This window comes from Lethenteron reissneri, chromosome 18 (genome assembly GCF_015708825.2).
Source record: "Lethenteron reissneri isolate LAM-NWPU_2019-01 chromosome 18, ASM1570882v1, whole genome shotgun sequence".
NCBI classification, from domain to species: domain Eukaryota; kingdom Metazoa; phylum Chordata; class Hyperoartia; order Petromyzontiformes; family Petromyzontidae; genus Lethenteron; species Lethenteron reissneri.
In genome coordinates, this window is record NC_083796.1 from 216653 (window position 1) to 236964 (window position 20312).

The window sequence follows — 20312 nt, forward strand, 5'->3', positions numbered from 1 at the left end:
GTCCTTTGTCTCTGCACATGCATACGTGCGCGCACGTGTACACACGCATCGCGTGTACATACATGCGACCCCACCACCCCGCCCCGCACTGATGAATGATTAAACGCGGCTCGTAATTGGTTCGGGGCGGGCCGAGACGAGAGATGGAGGAGGCGAGGGGGGAGGAGAGGGGGGAGAGGAGGGGAGAGGAGGCGAGGGGTAGGAGCGAGGAGAGCTCGGACCCTCAGCGCAGGAGGGGAGAGGTAGAACGAGGGGAGTAAGAGCGGAGGAACGGGAGCGCGGAGAGGAGGGCGAGGAGAGAGGAGAAAGGAGCGAAGAGGGAGGGGAGAGAGCGAGCGAGTCCCGAGGTAGAGAGAGAGGGGAGGGAGAGGGGAGGGAGAAAGAGAGGGGAGGGAGAGAGAGGGGAGGAGGGAGAGAGAGAGGGGAGGGGGGATATCCCCCGTGCCATCAGCTCATTCGCGAGGAGCAGGAGGAACCTTCCTCGTCTCTCCCCATCCCTCACCTCTCCTCACCTCGTCACCTTCTCGACTTAACCAGTGAACGTTGGTGGCGAAGGGGGTCACTCCCAGAACCCGCTGGGACTCTGCGCGGGGTCCACAGACAGGTACGGGGTACGCGTATGTGTGTGGGGGGGTGTGTGTGGGTTTGTGTGGGTGTGTGTGGGTGGGTGTACGTGTGTACGTGTGTACGTGTGTGTGTGTGGGGTGTGCATGGGTGGGTGTACGTGTGTGTGTGTGGGGTGTGTGTGGGTGGGTGTACGTGTGTGTGTGTGCGTGTGGGGTGTGTGTGCTGTCGGTGTAGGATTAACCAGATCCATGACATCCGCGTGCGTGGGGCAGGTGCGGTTGTCGGTAAAATACACAGCCGTGGGGGTGCGTGTTCACGTGTGTGTGTGTGTGCGCGTGCGCGTGTTCACGTGTGTGCGCGCGTGTTCACGTTCGTGCGCGTGTTCACGTGCGCATGTGAGGGAACAGTTCGCGCAGCGGTTAGCGCACGTGGATTCGAATCTGGCGACCCGAGTTCGATTCCTGCTCACAGACCAACACCAGTGACGATCCTTGGCCTCCCCAAGGTCGACTCAGCCTCAAATTAATACCTAGGCAGACAAAAGCGGTCGCGAGTGGTGCTGGTCACCCACCTCCTCGTCTGCCGTGCCGGCCTTCATAGGTGCTCGCTAACAGCACTTGCCCCAACAGTCAGTTAAGGCTTTACGGCGGAGGGTTTTTTTTGTAGTTGCATGTATAGGCGGTAACACCTCTGCAGGATTGACCCAGTTATGAGCCTCAAATATTGGGGGAAGTAGTCACCCGCTGAGGGTCCACCCTTGTAAGTGAGTGGCTGGCTTTGTTGTCATTTCTTGATAGCAGACGAAGAGCGATCCAGAGCCTGAGACCAGGTAAAGCGCTGACCAGAGATGACCTCCCAAGCGAAATGCTGAGGGAGTGTGGCGATTGTGTGTGTGGGTGGGTGATCGGGTGAATGAGTGGGTGGGTGAGTGAGTGAATGAGTAACTTGTGAATGAGGGGGTGAATGGGTAGGTGAGTTCAGTTCAGTTCATTTATTAGGTGTAGCCCTGTGAGCCATGCGGCTCTTGAATCGGGTGCAACCGCAACAAACAAAAACACGAACAAGAAACATCTCAAAGTGACGACGCACAACAGAAAAATACAGGAAAAAACAGCAAAGTCTTCCAGAAAAAGCACCGTATATCAACGCTGTGTGCAAAAATCCCAGTGGTATGCAAGTCAAACAATAACAACCATAAGACCAAATTAGATTAAAGTTATCAGTCTCTGTACTACAACAAACAAATATGGCCCACAGGACGGGTTTTGCAGGATTGGATGGGTGCCCTGGTGGCCCCATTTTTAAGAAGGGGGGCACGCTGATTGTAACAATTACAAGGGTATATCCCTCCTAAGTGTGAGGCCGCGAAAGGTCCTGCCAAGGATTATTCAACATCACCTTGCCAGGCATGCTCAAGAGAGGTTTGCGGAGCCCCAATGTGGTTTCAGACTGGCGGTCTTGCACAAACACCATATTCAACAGCAGAGGTGTAGGGAATTTAAACATGACCTACATCTCTGCTGTATCGACGTGGGTGGGGCTTATTATACCATCAGTAGGCTCGGGTTATTCTTCGTGCTTTCCGTGTCCCTGACCCTCTGCTCACAATCATTAAGGTCCTTCATGATGGTGGGTAGCCCGGGCAAAGCTGCGTGGCCGGGAGTCAGAGCCATTCCCTATCCACCTTGGGTGCGACAGGGATGTCCTCTGGCCCTTACACGATTCAACACATTTTTTGTTAACGCTGAATAATGAATGCACTGTACGTGGCGATGAACGCGGGGCGGTGTGCGTGATAATACAGGCTGGCAGGGTGATGGTGCTGTGGTGCATGGAGGTCGCTGAGTGGTGGTGATGATGATTCAGAGAGGGGAGTAAACATTATATGATGCAAAACGGTGATGATAGAAGAGGCAGGGTGATGATCCTGGGTGATTAATACAGGGTGCAGAACGATTAATGTAGGAGGCTGAGTCATGATGATGATGATGCAGGGAGCAGGGTGATGTTGTTGAATGATGTATGCAGAGTGCTGAGTGGTAGATGTAGGATAATGAGTGATGGGTGCAGGGTGCTGAGTGGTGGACGTAGGGTGCTGGGTGATGAGGATGCAGGGTGATGGATGCAGGGTGATGGATGCAGGTTGCTGAGTGATGGATGCAGGTTGCTGAGTCGGTAATAACCCCAGGCCACGCCCTGCCTCCACCTCATTCATTATTCATCCGGGCGCCAAGGGCGTTCAGGGCGACACGTGGACGGGGTGGGGGTTGGAAGGGAAAGGGGATAAGGCGGTGGGGGGGCGACCCCCACCGCTGCCCCCCCCCCCCCCCCACTGCTAACCCCATGTCCGTCAGCCCTGTCGACCTGTGGGCTAGCGGCGCTGGTTCTGAGCTCAGGCAAGCCAAGCAGAGGTGCCCGGGGGGCGAGGTGGCAGTACACCACGTGGGTTCGTGAGCGACTGGGCGCTGTCCGTGTCAGAGAGTTTTGACTCCTGAAAGCTCGGCAAGACGTTGAGCATGGTTGTTACTTGGGAGAATTCCTGCAGGGAATACCAGATGTTATAGGCTTGAGTTGCAAAGTGGCAACACAGGCGATGTCAGTACAGCTATAAATTATTTAATCCATCTGTGCGGAGCTTTGAGAGTTACCCCCTCGTATACAGCAGCGTGGCGCTGGGTTTTCTTCAGGTTCTCTGGTTTACACCACACGAAGTTAAAGTCACTACTCATGGAATTCAGAGAGACCCATAGACTCGCACAGAGACTCATAGACTCGTACAGGGACCAAAATTCTACCACGGAGACCCATAGACTCACAGAGACGCATAGAGGCACACACTCACAAGGAGACCCCAGACTCAACATAGAGACTCATACTCGCAGTGAAACCCACACTGAATAGCATAATTCATGGCCAAACATCCCAATGTATCAGCACCCTCCTGAAAACGAGTCTTGAGTTTGGGTCAGGCTTTCCGTGTAAACAGAGGATCCGTTTTGCGTTCATGTCCATGTGTTCACGTGTGTATATGTACACGTGTTCAATGTACGCGTGTATCTATGTGCCTTGTTGGAGCATTCATGTATGTACACATGAACACGTGTGTTGTTCATGCCTTCGTGTACACGTGTGTGTTCGTGTGTGTTTTCATGCGTGTGTGCACGCGTGCGTGAGGAGCGGTGGCGCAGTTGTTAGCGCAACGAACCCGACGACCTAAGTTCGATTCTCGCTCACAGAGCAAATACTGTAATAGTGATGAATATCTGAACAGGTCATGTACCTCCCCTATGTCGACTCAGCCTTAAATGAGTACCTGGTGCTATGTGGAAACTAGAGAAAGGCGGCCGGGCGTGTGCCGTGCCAGCTATCAAAGGTGCTGGCTAGCAACACTTGCCCCAGTAATCTGTTGCAGGCTATACGGGATTCTTTGTCTTTGTGCACGCCAGTGCCCGCGTCTGTATTCATGATTATTTCGGATCGATCCAGTGATGGATGCGAGGGGCGGGGTTGACGGGGGGGGGGGGGTTCGGCGAGGGGGCACGTGGGTGGGTGGGGGCTAACGGTGATTGTGAGTGGGTGAGTGTAAGGGTGGGGAGGGGTGATAGTGTATGGGTGAGCGATGGTGAGTGTGGGGGTGAGCGATGGTGAGTGTAAGGGTATGAATGAGTTTAGGGGTGAGGGTAAGAGTGTGTGATTGACGAGCTGAGAGTAATTGTGAGGGTGAGTAATGGTGAGTGTGGGGGTGAGTCATGGTGAGTGTGGGGTGAGTAATGGTGAGTGTGGGAAGGAGTAATGGTGAGTGTGGGGGTGAGTAATGGTGAGTGTGGGGGTGAGTAATGGTGAGTGTGGCGGTGAGTAATGGTGAGTCTGGGGATAAGTGGGGGTGAGTGTGGGGGTGAGTCATGGTGAGTGTGGGGGTGAGTCGTGGTGAGTGTGGGAGTGAGTAATGGTGAGTGTGGGGGTGAGTAATGGTGAGTGTGGGGGTGAGTAGTGGTGAGTGTGGAGATAAGTGGGGGTGAGTGTGGGGGTGAGTCATGGTGAGTGTGGGGGTGAGTCGTGGTGAGCGTGGGGGTGAGTCATGGTGAGTGTGGGAGTGAGTAATGGTGAGTGTGGGGGTGAGTAATGGTGAGTGTAGGGTGAGTAATGGTCAGTGTGGGGGTGAGTAATGGTGAGTGTGGGGGTGAGTAATGATGAGTGTGGGGGTGAGTGTAGGGGTGAGTAATGGTGAGTGTGGGGGTGAGTTAATGGTGAGTGTGGGGGTGAGTAATGGTGAGTGTAAGGGTGAGTCATGGTGAGTGTGGGGGTGAGCGATGGTGAGTGTAAGGGTATGAATGAGTTTAGGGGTGAGGGTAAGAGTGTGTGATTGACGAGCTGAGAGTAATTGTGAGTCATGGTGAGTGTGGGGGTGAGTAATGGTGAGTGTAGGGTGAGTAATGGTCAGTGTGGGGGTGAGTAATGGTGAGTGTGGGGGTGAGTAATGATGAGTGTGGGGGTGAGTGTAGGGGTGAGTAATGGTGAGTGTGGGGGTGAGTTAATGGTGAGTGTGGGGGTGAGTTAATGGTGAGTGTAAGGGTGAGTCATGGTGAGTGTGGGGGTGAGCGATGGTGAGTGTAAGGGTATGAATGAGTTTAGGGGTGAGGGTAAGAGTGTGTGATTGACGAGCTGAGAGTAATTGTGAGTAATGGTGAGTGTGGGGGTGAGTCATGGTGAGTGTGGGGTGAGTAATGGTGAGTGTGGGGGTGAGTAATGGTGAGTGTGGGGGTGAGTAATGGTGAGTGTGGGGGTGAATCATGGTGAGTGTGGGGGTGAATCATTGTGAGTGTAGGGGTGAGTCATTGTGAGTGTGGGGGTGAGTAATGGTGAGTGTGGGGGTGAGTAATGGTGAGTGTGGGGGTGAGTCATGGTGAGTGTGGGGATGAGTAATGGTAAGTGTGGGGGTGAGTAATGGTGAGTGTGGGGGTGAGTAATGGTGAGTGTGGGGGTGAGTAATGGTGAGTGTGGTGGTGAGTAATGGTGAGTGTGGGGGTGAGTAATGGTGAGTGTGGGGGTGAGTAATGGTGAGTGTGGGGGTGAGTAATGGTGAGTGTGGGGATGAGTAATGGTAAGTGTGGGAGTGAGTCATGGTGAGTGTGGGGGTGAGTAATGGTGAGTGTGGGGGTGAGTAATGGTGAGTGTGGGGGTGAGTAATGGTAAGTGTAGGGGTGAGTAATGGTGAGTGTGGGGGTAAGTGTAGGGGTGAGTAATGGTGAGTGTGGGGGTGAGTAATGGTGAGTGTGGGGGTGATTCATGGTGAGTGTGGGGGTGAGTAATGGTGAGTGTGGGGGTGAGTAATGGTGAGTGTGGGGGTGAGTCATGGTGAGTGTGGGGGTGAGTAATGGTGAGTGTGGAGGTGAGTAATGGTGAGTGTGCGGGTGAGTAATGGTGAGTGTGGGGGTGAGTAATGGTGAGTGTAGGGGTGAGTAATGGTGAGTGTGAAGGTGAGTCATGGTGAGTGTGGGGGTGAGTAATGGTGAGTGTGGGGGTGAGTAATGGTGAGTGTGGGGGTGAGTGGGGGTGAGTGTGGGGGTGAGTCATGGTGAGTGTGGGGGTGAGTAATGGTGAGTGTGGGGGTGAGTAATGGTGAGTGTAGGGGTGAGTGGGGGTGAGGGTGGGGGTGAGTAATGGTGAGTGTGGGGGTGAGTAATGGTGAGTGTGGGGGTGAGTGGGGGTGAGTGTGGGGGTGAGTGGGGGTGAGTGTGGGGGTGAGTCATGGTGAGTGTGGGGGTGAGTAATGGTGAGTGTGGGGGTGAGTCATGGTGAGTGTGGGGGTGAGTAATGGTGAGTGTGAGGGTGAGTAGTGGTGAGTGTAGGGGTGAATAATGGTGAGTGTGAGGGTGAGTCATCATGGTGAGTGTGGGGGTGAGTAATGGTGAGTGTGGGGGTGAGTAATGGTGAGTGTGGGGGTGAGCAATGGTGAGTGTAGGGGTGAGTGGGGGTGAGTATGGGGGTGAGTGGGGGTGAGTGTGGGGGTGAGTAATAGTGAGTGTGGGGGTGAGTAATGGTGAGTGTGGGGGTGAGTAATGGTGAGTGTGGGGGTAAGTGGGGGTGAGTATGGGGGTGAATAGGGGTGAGTGTGGGGGTGAGTAATAGTGCGTTTGGGGGTGAGTAATGGTGAGTGTGGGGGTGAGTAATGGTGAATGTGGGGGTGAGTAATGGTGAGTGTAGGGGTGAGTCATGGTGAGTGTGGGGGTGAGTAATGGTGAGTGTGGCGGTGAGTAATAGTGAGTGTAGGGGTGAGTCATGGTGAGTGTGGGGGTGAGTAATGGTGAGTGTGGGGGTGAGTAATAGTGAGTGTAGGGGTGAGTCATGGTGAGTGTGGGGGTGAGTAATGGTGAGTGTGGCGGTGAGTTGTGGTGAGTGTGGGGGTGAGTGGGGGTGAGTGTGGGGGTGAGTCATGGTGAGTGTGGGGGTGAGTAATGGTGAGTGTAGGGGCGAGTAGTGGTGAGTGTAGGGGTGAGTAATGGTGAGTGTGAGGATGAGTCATCATGGTGAGTGTGGGGGTGAGTAATGGTGAGTGTGGGGGTGAGTAATGGTGAGTGTAGGGGTGAGTAATGGTGAGTGTGGGGGTGAGTGGGGGTGAGTGTGGGGGTGAGTAATGGTGAGTGTGGGGGTGAGTCATGGTGAGTGTGGGGGTGAGTAATGGTGAGTGTGGGGGTGAGTAATGGTGAGTGTGGGGGTGAGTGGGGGTGAGTGTGGGGGAGAGTAATGGTGAGTGTGGGGGTGAGTAATGGTGAGTGTGAGGATGAGTCATCATGGTGAGTGTGGGGGTGAGTAATGGTGAGTGTGGGGGTGAGTAATGGTGAGTGTAGGGGTGAGTAATGGTGAGTGTGGGGGTGAGTGGGGGTGAGTGTGGGGGTGAGTGGGGGTGAGTGTGGGGGTGAGTCATGGTGAGTGTGGGGGTGAGTAATGGTGAGTGTGGGGGTGAGTCATTGTGAGTGTGGGGGTGAGTAATGGTGAGTGTGGGGGTGAGTAATGGTGAGTGTGGGGGTGAATCATGGTGAGTGTAGGGGTGAGTCATGGTGAGTGTGGGGGTGAGTAATGGTGAGTGTGGGGGTGAGTAATGGTGAGTGTGGGGGTGAATCATGGTGAGTGTAGGGGTGAGTCATGGTGAGTGTGGGGGTGAGTAATGGTGAGTGTGGGGGTGAGTAATGGTGAGTGTGAGGGTGAGTAATGGTGAGTGTGGGGATGAGTCATGGTGAGTGTGGGGGTGAGTAATGGTGAGTGTGGGGGTGAATCATGGTGAGTGTGGGGGTGAGTCATGGTGAGTGTGGGGGTGAGTAATGGTGAGTGTGGGGATGAGTCATGGTGAGTGTGGGGGTGAGTAATGGTGAGTGTGGGGGTGAATCATGGTGAGTGTGGGGGTGAGTCATGGTGAGTGTGGGGGTGAATAATGGTGAGTGTGGGGGTGAGTAATGGTGAGTGTGAGGGTGAGTAATGGTGAGTGTGAGGATGAGTCATCATGGTGAGTGTGGGGGTGAGTAATGGTGAGTGTGGGGTGAGTAATGGTGAGTGTAGGGGTGAGTAATGGTGAGTGTAGGGGTGAGTAATGGTGAGTGTGGGGGTGAGTGGGGGTGAGTGTGGGGGTGAGTGGGGGTGAGTGTGGGGGTGAGTCATGGTGAGTGTGGGGGTGAGTAATGGTGAGTGTGGGGGTGAGTCATGGTGAGTGTGGGGGTGAGTAATGGTGAGTGTGGGGGTGAGTAATGGTGAGTGTGGGGGTGAATCATGGTGAGTGTAGGGGTGAGTCATGGTGAGTGTGGGGGTGAGTAATGGTGAGTGTGGGGGTGAGTAATGGTGAGTGTGGGGGTGAATCATGGTGAGTGTAGGGGTGAGTCATGGTGAGTGTGGGGGTGAGTAATGGTGAGTGTGGGGGTGAGTAATGGTGAGTGTGAGGGTGAGTAATGGTGAGTGTGGGGATGAGTCATGGTGAGTGTGGGGGTGAGTAATGGTGAGTGTGGGGGTGAATCATGGTGAGTGTGGGGGTGAGTCATGGTGAGTGTGGGGGTGAGTAATGGTGAGTGTGGGGATGAGTCATGGTGAGTGTGGGGGTGAGTAATGGTGAGTGTGGGGGTGAATCATGGTGAGTGTGGGGGTGAGTCATGGTGAGTGTGGGGGTGAATAATGGTGAGTGTGGGGGTGAGTAATGGTGAGTGTGAGGGTGAGTAATGGTGAGTGTGAGGGTGAGTTATGGTGAGTGTGGGGGTGAGTAATGGTAAGTGTGGGAGTGAGTCATGGTGAGTGTGGGGGTGAGTAATGGTGAGTGTGGGGGTGAGTGTAGGGGTGAGTAATGGTGAGTGTGGGGGTGATTCATGGTGAGTGTGGGGGTGAGTAATGGTGAGTGTGGGGGTGAGTAATGGTGATTGTGGGGGTGAGTCATGGTGAGTGTGGGGGTGAGTAATGGTGTGTGTGGGGGTGAGTAATGGTGAGTGTGGGGGTGAGTGGGGGTGAGTGTGGGGGTGAGTAATGGTGAGTGTGGGGGTGAGTCATGGTGAGTGTGGGGGTGAGTAATGGTGAGTGTGGGGGTGAGTAATGGTGAGTGTGGGGGTGAGTAATGGTGAGTGTAGGGGTGAGTGGGGGTGAGTGTGGGGGTGAGTAATGGTGAGTGTGGGGGTGAGTCATGGTGAGTGTGGGGGTGAGTGGGGGTGAGTGTGGGGGTGAGTGGGGGTGAGTGTGGGGGTGAGTCATGGTGAGTGTGGGGGGGAGTAATGGTGAGTGTGGGGGTGAGTCATTGTGAGTGTGGGGGTGAGTAATGGTGAGTGTGGGGGTGAGTAATGGTGAGTGTGGGGGTGAATCATGGTGAGTGTAGGGGTGAGTCATGGTGAGTGTGGGGGTGAGTAATGGTGAGTGTGGGGGTGAGTAATGGTGAGTGTGGGGGTGAGTCATGGTGAGTGTAGGGGTGAGTCATGGTGAGTGTGGGGGTGAGTAATGGTGAGTGTGGGGGTGAGTAATGGTGAGTGTGAGGGTGAGTAATGGTGAGTGTGGGGATGAGTCATGGTGAGTGTGGGGGTGAGTAATGGTGAGTGTGGGGGTGAATCATGGTGAGTGTGGGGGTGAGTCATGGTGAGTGTGGGGGTGAGTAATGGTGAGTGTGGGGATGAGTCATGGTGAGTGTGGGGGTGAGTAATGGTGAGTGTGGGGGTGAATCATGGTGAGTGTGGGGGTGAGTAATGGTGAGTGTAGGGGTGAGTAATGGTGAGTGTGGGGGTGAGTGGGGGTGAGTGTGGGGGTGAGTAATGGTGCGTGTGGGGATGAGTCATGGTGAGTGTGGGGGTGAGTAATGGTGAGTGTGGGGGTGAGTAATGGTGAGTGTGGGGGTGAGTGGGGGTGAGTGTGGGGGTGAGTAATGGTGAGTGTGGGGGTGAGTAATGGTGAGTGTGAGGATGAGTCATCATGGTGAGTGTGGGGGTGAGTAATGGTGAGTGTGGGGGTGAGTAATGGTGAGTGTAGGGGTGAGTAATGGTGAGTGTGGGGGTGAGTGGGGGTGAGTGTGGGGGTGAGTGGGGGTGAGTGTGGGGGTGAGTCATGGTGAGTGTGGGGGTGAGTAATGGTGAGTGTGGGGGTGAGTCATTGTGAGTGTGGGGGTGAGTAATGGTGAGTGTGGGGGTGAGTAATGGTGAGTGTGGGGGTGAATCATGGTGAGTGTAGGGGTGAGTCATGGTGAGTGTGGGGGTGAGTAATGGTGAGTGTGGGGGTGAGTAATGGTGAGTGTGGGGGTGAATCATGGTGAGTGTAGGGGTGAGTCATGGTGAGTGTGGGGGTGAGTAATGGTGAGTGTGGGGGTGAGTAATGGTGAGTGTGAGGGTGAGTAATGGTGAGTGTGGGGGTGAGTCATGGTGAGTGTGGGGGTGAGTAATGGTGAGTGTGGGGGTGAATCATGGTGAGTGTGGGGGTGAGTCATGGTGAGTGTGGGGGTGAGTAATGGTGAGTGTGGGGATGAGTCATGGTGAGTGTGGGGGTGAGTAATGGTGAGTGTGGGGGTGAATCATGGTGAGTGTGGGGGTGAGTCATGGTGAGTGTGGGGGTGAATAATGGTGAGTGTGGGGGTGAGTAATGGTGAGTGTGAGGGTGAGTAATGGTGAGTGTGAGGGTGAGTTATGGTGAGTGTGGGGGTGAGTAATGGTAAGTGTGGGAGTGAGTCATGGTAAGTGTGGGGGTGAGTAATGGTGAGTGTGGGGGTGAGTGTAGGGGTGAGTAATGGTGAGTGTGGGGGTGATTCATGGTGAGTGTGGGGGTGAGTAATGGTGAGTGTGGGGGTGAGTAATGGTGAGTGTGGGGGTGAGTCATGGTGAGTGTGGGGGTGAGTAATGGTGTGTGTGGAGGTGAGTAATGGTGAGTGTGGGGGTGAGTGGGGGTGGGTGTGGGGGTGAGTAATGGTGAGTGTGGGGGTGAGTCATGGTGAGTGTGGGGGTGAGTAATGGTGAGTGTGGGGGTGAGTAATGGTGAGTGTGGGGGTGAGTAATGGTGAGTGTAGGGGTGAGTGGGGGTGAGTGTGGGGGTGAGTAATGGTGAGTGTGGGGGTGAGTGGGGGTGAGTGTGGGGGTGAGTGGGGGTGAGTGTGGGGGTGAGTCAGGGTGAGTGTGGGGGTGAGTAATGGTGAGTGTGGGGGTGAGTCATTGTGAGTGTGGGGGTGAGTAATGGTGAGTGTGGGGGTGAGTAATGGTGAGTGTGGGGGTGAATCATGGGGAGTGTAGGGGTGAGTCATGGTGAGTGTGGGGGTGAGTAATGGTGAGTGTGGGGGTGAGTAATGGTGAGTGTGGGGGTGAATCATGGTGAGTGTAGGGGTGAGTCATGGTGAGTGTGGGGGTGAGTAATGGTGAGTATGGGGGTGAGTAATGGTGAGTGTGAGGGTGAGTAATGGTGAGTGTGGGGATGAGTCATGGTGAGTGTGGGGGTGAGTAATGGTGAGTGTGGGGGTGAATCATGGTGAGTGTGGGGGTGAGTCATGGTGAGTGTGGGGGTGAGTAATGGTGAGTGTGGGGGTGAGTCATGGTGAGTGTGGGGGTGAGTAATGGTGAGTGTGGGGGTGAATCATGGTGAGTGTGGGGGTGAGTAATGGTGAGTGTGGGGGTGAATCATGGTGAGTGTAGGGGTGAGTCATGGTGAGTGTGGGGGTGAATAATGGTGAGTGTGGGGGTGAGTAATGGTGAGTGTGAGGGTGAGTAATGGTGAGTGTGAGGGTGAGTCATGGTGAGTGTGGGGGTGAGTAATGGTAAGTGTGGGAGTGAGTCATGGTGAGTGTGGGGGTGAGTAATGGTGAGTGTGGGGGTGAGTGTAGGGGTGAGTAATGGTGAGTGTGGGGGTGATTCATGGTGAGTGTGGGGGTGAGTAATGGTGAGTGTGGGGGTGAGTAATGGTGATTGTGGGGGTGAGTCATGGTGAGTGTGGGGGTGAGTAATGGTGTGTGTGGAGGTGAGTAATGGTGAGTGTGCGGGTGAGTAATGGTGAGTGTGGGGGTGAGTAATGGTGAGTGTGGGGGTGAGTAATTTTGAGTGTAGGGGTGAGTAGTGGTGAGTGTAGGGGTGAGTAATGGTGAGTGTGAGGGTGAGTCATGGTGAGTGTGGGGGTGAGTAATGGTGAGTGTGGGGGTGAGTAATGGTGAGTGTGGGGGTGAGTGGGGGTGAGTGTGGGGATAAGTGGGGGTGAGTGTGGGGGTGAGTCATGGTGAGTGTGGGGGTGAGTCGTTGTGAGTGTGGGGGTGAGTCATGGTGAGTGTGGGAGTGAGTAATGGTGAGTGTGGGGGTGAGTAATGGTGAGTGTAGGGTGAGTAATGGTCAGTGTGGGGGTGAGTAATGGTGAGTGTGGGGGTGAGTAATGATGAGTGTGGGGGTGAGTGTAGGGGTGAGTAATGGTGAGTGTGGGGGTGAGTTAATGGTGAGTGTGGGGGTGAGTTAATGGTGAGTGTAAGGGTGAGTCATGGTGAGTGTGGGGGTGAGCGATGGTGAGTGTAAGGGTATGAATGAGTTTAGGGGTGAGGGTAAGAGTGTGTGATTGACGAGCTGAGAGTAATTGTGAGTAATGGTGAGTGTGGGGGTGAGTAATGGTGAGTGTGAGGGTGAGTAATGGTGAGTGTGGGGGTGAGTAATGGTGAGTGTGGGGGTGAATCATGGTGAGTGTGGGGGTGAATCATGGTGAGTGTAGGGGTGAGTCATTGTGAGTGTGGGGGTGAGTAATGGTGAGTGTGGGGGTGAGTCATGGTGAGTGTGGGCGTGAGTCATGGTAAGTGTGTGGGTGAGTAATGGTGAGTGTGGGGGTGAGTAATGGTGAGTGTGAGGGTGAGTAATGGTGAGTGTGAGGGTGAGTCATGGTGAGTGTGGGGGTGAGTAATGGTAAGTGTGGGAGTGAGTCATGGTGAGTGTGGGGGTGAGTAATGGTGAGTGTGGGGGTGAGTAATGGTGAGTGTGAGGGTGAGTAATGGTGAGTGTGAGGGTGAGTCATGGTGAGTGTGGGGGTGAGTAATGGTAAGTGTGGGAGTGAGTCATGGTGAGTGTGGGGGTGAGTAATGGTGAGTGTGGGGGTGAGTAATGGTGAGTGTGGGGGTGAGTAGTGGTGAGTGTGGGGGTGAGTAGTGGTGAGTGTAGGGGTGAGTAATGGTGAGTGTGAGGGTGAGTCATGGTGAGTGTGGGGGTGAGTAATGGTGAGTGTGGGGGTGAGTGATGGTGAGTGTGGGGGTGAGTGGGGGTGAGTGTGGGGGTGAGTCATGGTGAGTGTGGGGGTGAGTAATGGTGAGTGTGGGGGTGAGTAATGGTGAGTGTAGGGGTGAGTGGGGGTGAGGGTGGGGGTGAGTAATGGTGAGTGTGGGGGTGAGTAATGGTGAGTGTGGGGGTGAGTGTGGGGGTGAGTGGGGGTGAGTGTGGGGGTGAGTGTGGGGGTGAGTGGGGGTGAGTGTGGGGGTGAGTGGGGGTGAGTATGGGGGTGAGTCATGGTGAGTTGTTTCCTGCAGGTGCCGCTGGACTCGATGGGGCTCCCGCCCCCCCTCCTGCTGTGGCTGCTGCCCGCGGGGGCGCTGCTGCTGCTGCTGCCCCCCCCGCGGGGAGGTGAGGGGAGGGGCTCCTTCCCCCGCGACGTCGAGGCGATCTCGCTGGTGGAGGCTTCGTGTGAGTGGGGTGACCTCCCCCACATGTACAGCGTGGTGTGTGTACTGTGTGTGTGGTGTGTGTGTACTGTGTGTGTACTGTGTGTGTGGTGTGTGTGTGTGTGTACTGTGTGTGTGCTGTGTGTGTGTGTACTGTGTGTGTACTGTGTGTGTGTGCTGTGTGTGTGTGTGTGCGCACTGTGTGTGTGTACTGTGTGTGTACTGTGTGTGTGTACTGTGTGTGTAGGTGTTGTGGTGTGTGCTGTGTGTACTGTGTGTGTGGTGTGTGGTGTGTGTACTGTATGTGTGTACTGTGTGTGTGTACTGTGTGTGGTGTGGTGTGTGCGGTGTGGTGTGTACTGTGTGTGTGGTGTGTGTGTGTACTGTGTGTGTGTTCTGTGCTGTGTAGTGTGTGTGTACTGTGTGTGCACTGTGTGTACTGTGTGTGTGTGTACTGTGTGTGTGTGTACTGTGCGTGTGCTGTGTGTGTGTGTACTGTGTGGTGTGTGTACTGTGTGTGTGTGTGCTGTGTGTGTGTACTGTGTGGTGTGTGTGTGTGTACTGTGTGTGTGTGTGGTGTGTGTGTGTTCTGCGTGTGTGTGTGGTGTGTGTACTGCGTGTGTGTGCAATGTGTGAGTGGTGTGTGTACTGTGTGTGTGTGTGTGGTGTGTGTACTGTGTGTGTGGTGTGTGTGTACTGTGTATGTACTGTGTGTGTGGTGTGTGTACTGTGTGTGTGGTGTGATGTGTGTCCTGTGTGTGTGTGGTGTGATGTGTGCACTGTGTGTGTGTGGTGTGTGTACTGTGTATGTGTGTACTGTGTGTGTGGTGTGTGTGTGTAATGTGTGTGTGTGTACTGTGTGTGTGGTGTGATGTGTGTACTGTGTGTGTACTGTGTGTGTGTGGGTGGTGTACTGTGTGTGTGTGTGGTGTGTGTGTACTGTGTGTGTGTGTGTTCTGTGTGTGTACTGTGTGTGTGATGTGTGTCCTGTGTGTGTAATGTGTGTGTGTGTGTACTGCGTGTGTACTGTGTGTGTGTACTGTGTGTGTGATGTGTGTACTGTGTGTGTACTGTATGTGATGTGTGTACTGTGTGTGTACTGTGTGTGTGTGTGATGTGTGTACTGTGTGTGTGTGTGATGTGTGTACTGTGTGTGTGATGTGTGTACTGTATGTGTACTGTGTGTGTGATGTGTGTACTGTGTGATGTGTGTACTGTGTGTGTACTGTGTGTGTGATGTGTGTACTGTGTGTGTGTGTGTACTGCGCAGACACGGCGCGGCACCCGGCGTTCGTGGGGGGCCCAGCCCCGGGGGTATCGACCCCGGAGGGGGGCGGCGCTCCCCCCTCGCTTCACTTGCAGCTGATGGCGCAGGTGGGGAGGGAGCTCCTCCTGGGCGGCAGGTGGGGACCCGAGCCCCGCCCCTCTTTCCCCCACAGAGCCCCGCCCCTCAGCCCCCTTAAAGCCCCGCCCCTCACCCCCCAGCCTCGCCTCTCACACCCCCACAGAGCCCCGCCCCTCTTTCCATCTCAAGGTTCCATCTCCACGCGCCCCCCGTCTCCTTTCATCTTCAAATTAAACCTGTTTGTGTTCACGTGGTTGTGTTCACCCGGTTGAGATCACGTGGTTGTGTTCACCTGATTGAGATCACGTGGTTGTGTTCACGTGGTTGTGTTCACGTGGTTGGGTTCACCTGGTTGAAATCACGTGGTTGTGTTCACCTGGTTGAGATCACGTGGTTGTGTTCACCTGGTTAAGATCACCTGGTTGTGTTCACGTGGTTGTGTTCACCTGGTTGAGATCACGTGGTTGGGTTCACCTGGTTGAGATCACGTGGTTGTGTTCACCTGGTTGAAATCACGTGGTTGTGTTCATCTGGTTGTGTCTCGCAGGGATCACGTGGTTGTGTTCACCTGGTTGTGTCTCGCAGGGATCACGTGGTTGGGTTCACCTGGTTGAGATCACGTGGTTGTGTTCAGCTGGTTGTGTCTCGCAGGGATCACGTGGTTGTGTTCACCTGGTTGTGTTCACCTGGTTGTGTCTCGCAGGGATCACGTGTACAGCCTGGATCTGGACGCGCGGCACGGACCAGAAATCGGGTTCAGCAAAGTGAGGGGAGGGGCGGGGGGGGACAGGGGGGTGTTCATGAGCGTGTAAGCGTGCTGGGGAGTTCTTGGAGTGATGGAGTGAGAGTGTGTGAGAAAGCGTGGAGAGTGTGAATGAGTGAGAGTCCGAGTGAGGGTGAGAATGAGTGAGTGTGCGAGTGAGGGTGTGAGTGAGTGAGAGTGCGAGTATGAATGAGCGCGAGTGTGAATGAGCGCGAGTGTGAATGAGCGCGAGTGTGAATGAGCGTGAGTGTTAATGAGCGCGAGTGTGAATGAGTGCGAGTATGAATGAGTGCGAGTGTGAATGAGTGAGGGTGAGTATATTCTTTTGGTAAAGTCACGTAGGTAAAAAATGAAATTAAAATTAATAAAAATAAAACAATAAAAAATCAAAATCACGACGTTTCGGAGGCAACACAAGTCTCCGTCATCAGGATGAGAATGAGTGTGAGTGAGTGGGAGTGAATGACTGAGTGTGAGTGTGTGAGGGGTGTGGGTCTCAACACGTCTTCCCCGTGTCACAGAGACTCGTATGGAGAGCAAGCGTCGACGAGCAGCGGCCGTGCGCGTGGAAGGGGAAGAGAGCGGTGAGCAGAGAGAGAGAGAGTGTGGTGAGAGTGTGGTGAGAGTGTGGTGAGAGTGTGGTGAGAGTGTGGTGAGAGTGTGGTGAGAGTGGTGAGAGTGTGGTGAGAGAGAGACCTCGACGAGTGGAGCCCCAGGGACCATGGCCATACCAGCAGCACAGTAATGACCCCCTGTGTGAGTCTATGAGTCTCTGCATGAGTCTATGAGTCTCTGCGTAAAGTCTATGAGTCCCTGCGTGAGTCTATGAGTCTCTGTGTGAGTCTATGAGTCCCTGCGTGAGTATATGAGTCTCTGCATGAGTCTCTGCATGAGTCTATGAGTCTCTGTGTGAGTCTACGAGTCTCTGCGTGAGTCTGAGTCTCTGCGTGAGTCTATGAGTCTCTGTGTGAGTCTGCGAGTCTCTGCGTGAGTCTGAGTCTCTGCGTGAGTCTATGAGTCTCTGCATGAGTCTACGGGTCTTTGCGTGAGTCTATGAGTCTCTGCGTGAGTCTACGGGTCTCTGCACGAGTCTATGAGTCTATGCACGAGTCTATGAGTCTCTGTATGAGTCTATGAGTCTCTGCATGAGTCTGAGTCTCTGTGTGAGTCTACGAGTCTCTGCGTGAGTCTATGAGTCTCTGCGTGAGTCTATGAGTCTCTGCATGAGTCTACGGGTCTTTGCGTGAGTCTATGAGTCTCTGCGTGAGTCTACGGGTCTCTGCACGAGTCTATGAGTCTATGCACGAGTCTATGAGTCTCTGTATGAGTCTATGAGTCTCTGCATGAGTCTATGAGTCTCTGTGTGAGTCTACGAGTCTCTGCGTGAGTCTATGAGTCTCTACGTGAGTATATGAGTCTCTGCATGAGTCTACGGGTCTTTGCGTGAGTCTATGAGTCTCTGCGTGAGTCTACGGGTCTCTGCACGAGTCTATGAGTCTATGCACGAGTCTATGAGTCTTTGTATGAGTCTATGAGTCTCTGCGTGAGTCTACGGGTCTCTGCGTGACGCCACACGGTCGTGACCCACTGTCACCTCACGAACTGCTCCCCCCAACTTCAACCCTTCGCCCTCCCCCTAATCCCACGCCGCCTCTCCAATCTCCCCCCTGCACACAGCGCGACTGCTTCAACTACATCAAGGTGCTGCTGCTTCGCCCGAGGAGCGGGGAGGGGCAGGGGGCCACTCTCTTCATCTGTGGCACCAACGCCTTCAACCCCACGTGTCGCGACTATGAGGTGACTGTCATTCCTTCATTCCTTCCATGAGTACATCGTCCCGTCAGTCATTCGTGCCATCAATCATTTCCTCATTCATTCATTGAAGCGACAGACCTCGCGGCCGCTGGGGCTTCGTGGCCACGATTCTCCCAGGACCCCAAGTTGCCCACCGGATAAGGGAGGATCCCAGCACCCTTACGGCAGCAACACCGCTCCCCGCACACAAAGGAACACACACCAACAAAGACGAAGAGCCCCCGTGTAGCTTGTTAGCGAGCACCTATGAAGGCTGGCAATAGTACATGAAGGGGTGAGTGGCCAGCACCACACTCGGCCGCCTTTGTCTCCCCATTGGCCATGTTTACACACCGAACCAGGTATGAATGTGAGCCTGAGTTGACCTAGGGGAGGCCCAGCACTGGTTCAGATAATCGTCACTGGTGTCGGCCATTAGCGGTAATCGAACTCGGATTTCCGGGTTCATAGCACAGAGCACTAACCACTGCCCCCCACACACCAACATACACACCCCAACACCAATATATACACACACACACACACCAACACACGCAACACACACAACACACACACACACCAATATACACACACACACCAACACATACACACCAACACCAATATATACACACACACACCAAAACCAATATACACACACCAACACACACGCAACACACACACACACCAACACACATCAACACCAATATACACACACCAACACCAATACACACACACACCAACACACATCAACACCAATATACACACACACACCAACACACACACACCAACATCAATTGAGTGTCCCTGTTGGCATGCATGTTCTGCCACTGCCGACAGTTGTGTTTGTTATAGTTTAATATTTATCTGGTGTTCTTTTAGTCTTACACTAACGTTACGCCCTGTCTGTCCAATATAGCATCTGCCACATACACAATTCATCCGATATACACCTTCTGTTGATAATTTAGGTAATTCGTCTTTAGTGCACGTTACTAGTTGTTGAATTTTGTGTACTGTACCAAATCTTACTGTAATGTTTTGCTTTTGCAAAACACGGGCTAATTTGTCAGTTACTCCTGAGATAAATGGTATTTTTATTGTTTTAATAATCTGATCGCTTTCAGCAGTGTTGCTTTGCGATCGTGATTTGATCACAATAAAACACATTCCAAATGATTACTAAGCTACAACTCGCATCGTAACAATAGCCTGATTACTAATCTAGTATATAATTACAATCACTCCCCCCTTGAATCTTTGCACCTGATGAGTTAATGAGTTAATGATGACGTCACCCTGCTGCTGCTCTATATAAGAACGGGAGACACAGCAGAGCCTCACCATTCTGGCGAATTGCCCGATGAGGGGGAAACCGCCCTGGCTTGCCAGGGGAGACACCAGGAGCATCGAGGTGATCCTTCTGTAGTGGTGGTATTGACGTGCGCCGGCAGTGATGGATCACGGGGCGCGGGGTTGGGCACGCGGTGTGGGCGTGGCATGGACGCGCGCGCCGGTGGTGAGGCGCGCTCACACAAGCTGGGAAAAGAGGATCGTAGCGAGTGCGCAGTGATTGGTCAGATAAGTGAGTACTCTCAGCGACGTCCGCAGGAGGGGTATAAAGGGGGACGCGCGAGAGCACTCGTGGTCAGTGTTAACCAGTTGAAGACCGAAGACGGGGTGGAGGAGGTAGGGGCCCTGTGTGGCTCGGAGCCGAGACTGGGGGGACCGTAGTCCGACGCCCGTGTGGGTCGGGACGGTGGTACCCAGAGCCGAGACGGGCACCCCGGCTGGGTGTGTCCCGGAAGGCTACAGGGCGTAAGAGCCCGTGTCAGTACAGCTGAGTGGGTGTTGGTCACCCGTGTAGCTGAGTGGGTGTTAGTCACCCGTGTAGCTGAGTGGGTGTTGGTCACCCGTGTAGCTGAGTGGGTGTTAGTCACCCGTGTAGCTGAGTGGGTGTTGGTCACCCGTGTAGCTGAGTGGGTGTTGGTCACCCGTGTAGCTAAGTGGGTGTTGGTCACCCATGTAACGAAGTTGTAGTTGAGTGGGTGTCCGTCACCCGTGTAGCTAAGTGGGTGTTGGTCACCCGTGTAACGAAGTAGGGTGTTAGTCATCCGTGTAACTACAAGTTGGTGAAAATAAAGAGTGTGCTACCCGTGAAGTCGTCTCCTGCCGAGTTACTACTTTACAACTGGCGTCAGAAGTAAACCTGTCTTCAAGGAGAATGGACACAAGGAAGACTTCTCGTTCCCACGTGCAAGACCGGGGAGACGACGACGTACCGGTGACACCACCCTCGGGAGGAGAGGATGAGGAGTTGCCGCCGATGCAGCACTTCGCGGAAATGGCCGATGCTCCGCCCGCCTCCGACACCAGCCTGCAGGACGCACACTCCCGCCTGGCGGAGTTGCTGCTCGCCGCCGCTGCGATCTTGGCGGAGATCTCCGTTCCAGCGGCCGGTGGAACGCCTGCGGGGTTGGAAGAGGCGGCGCGGCTGGAGGGTTCCCGCCATAAGGCGTTTCGCGCCAAAAGTTTGGGAGTTGGCGCCAGTTTTGAGGGTCCGCCTCCGGTTGGCGGGAAACGCGGACACCACGTGGCCAGAGGTCTCCACACAGCGCAGCCCGCGTCATCGGCGAGCGCCGGAGCTCTCCATTTTGCGCCTGCAGAGGGAGCCGACATTTTCTACAACCACAGCGGCGCGCGGGAAAATCGTTCCAACGACGACGACGACGATCGAG

The 20312-nt window shown here is 54.4% G+C and overlaps 1 protein-coding gene across 2 annotated transcripts in view; it reads left to right on the forward strand.

Moving 5' to 3' along the window:
- The first annotated feature begins 428 nt into the window (after window positions 1-428).
- The window catches only part of LOC133343638 (semaphorin-6B-like), a 52062-nt gene continuing 32178 nt past the window's right edge, over window positions 429-20312 (forward strand). For both annotated transcript variants that reach the window (XM_061553337.1, XM_061553338.1), the window contains exons 1-6: window positions 429-604; window positions 13544-13697; window positions 14946-15078; window positions 15724-15784; window positions 16305-16367; window positions 17461-17580. In XM_061553337.1, the coding sequence (XP_061409321.1) occupies window positions 13559-13697; window positions 14946-15078; window positions 15724-15784; window positions 16305-16367; window positions 17461-17580 (516 nt within the window). In that variant the 5' untranslated portion in view covers window positions 429-604; window positions 13544-13558. The remainder of the gene's footprint in view (window positions 605-13543; window positions 13698-14945; window positions 15079-15723; window positions 15785-16304; window positions 16368-17460; window positions 17581-20312) is intronic.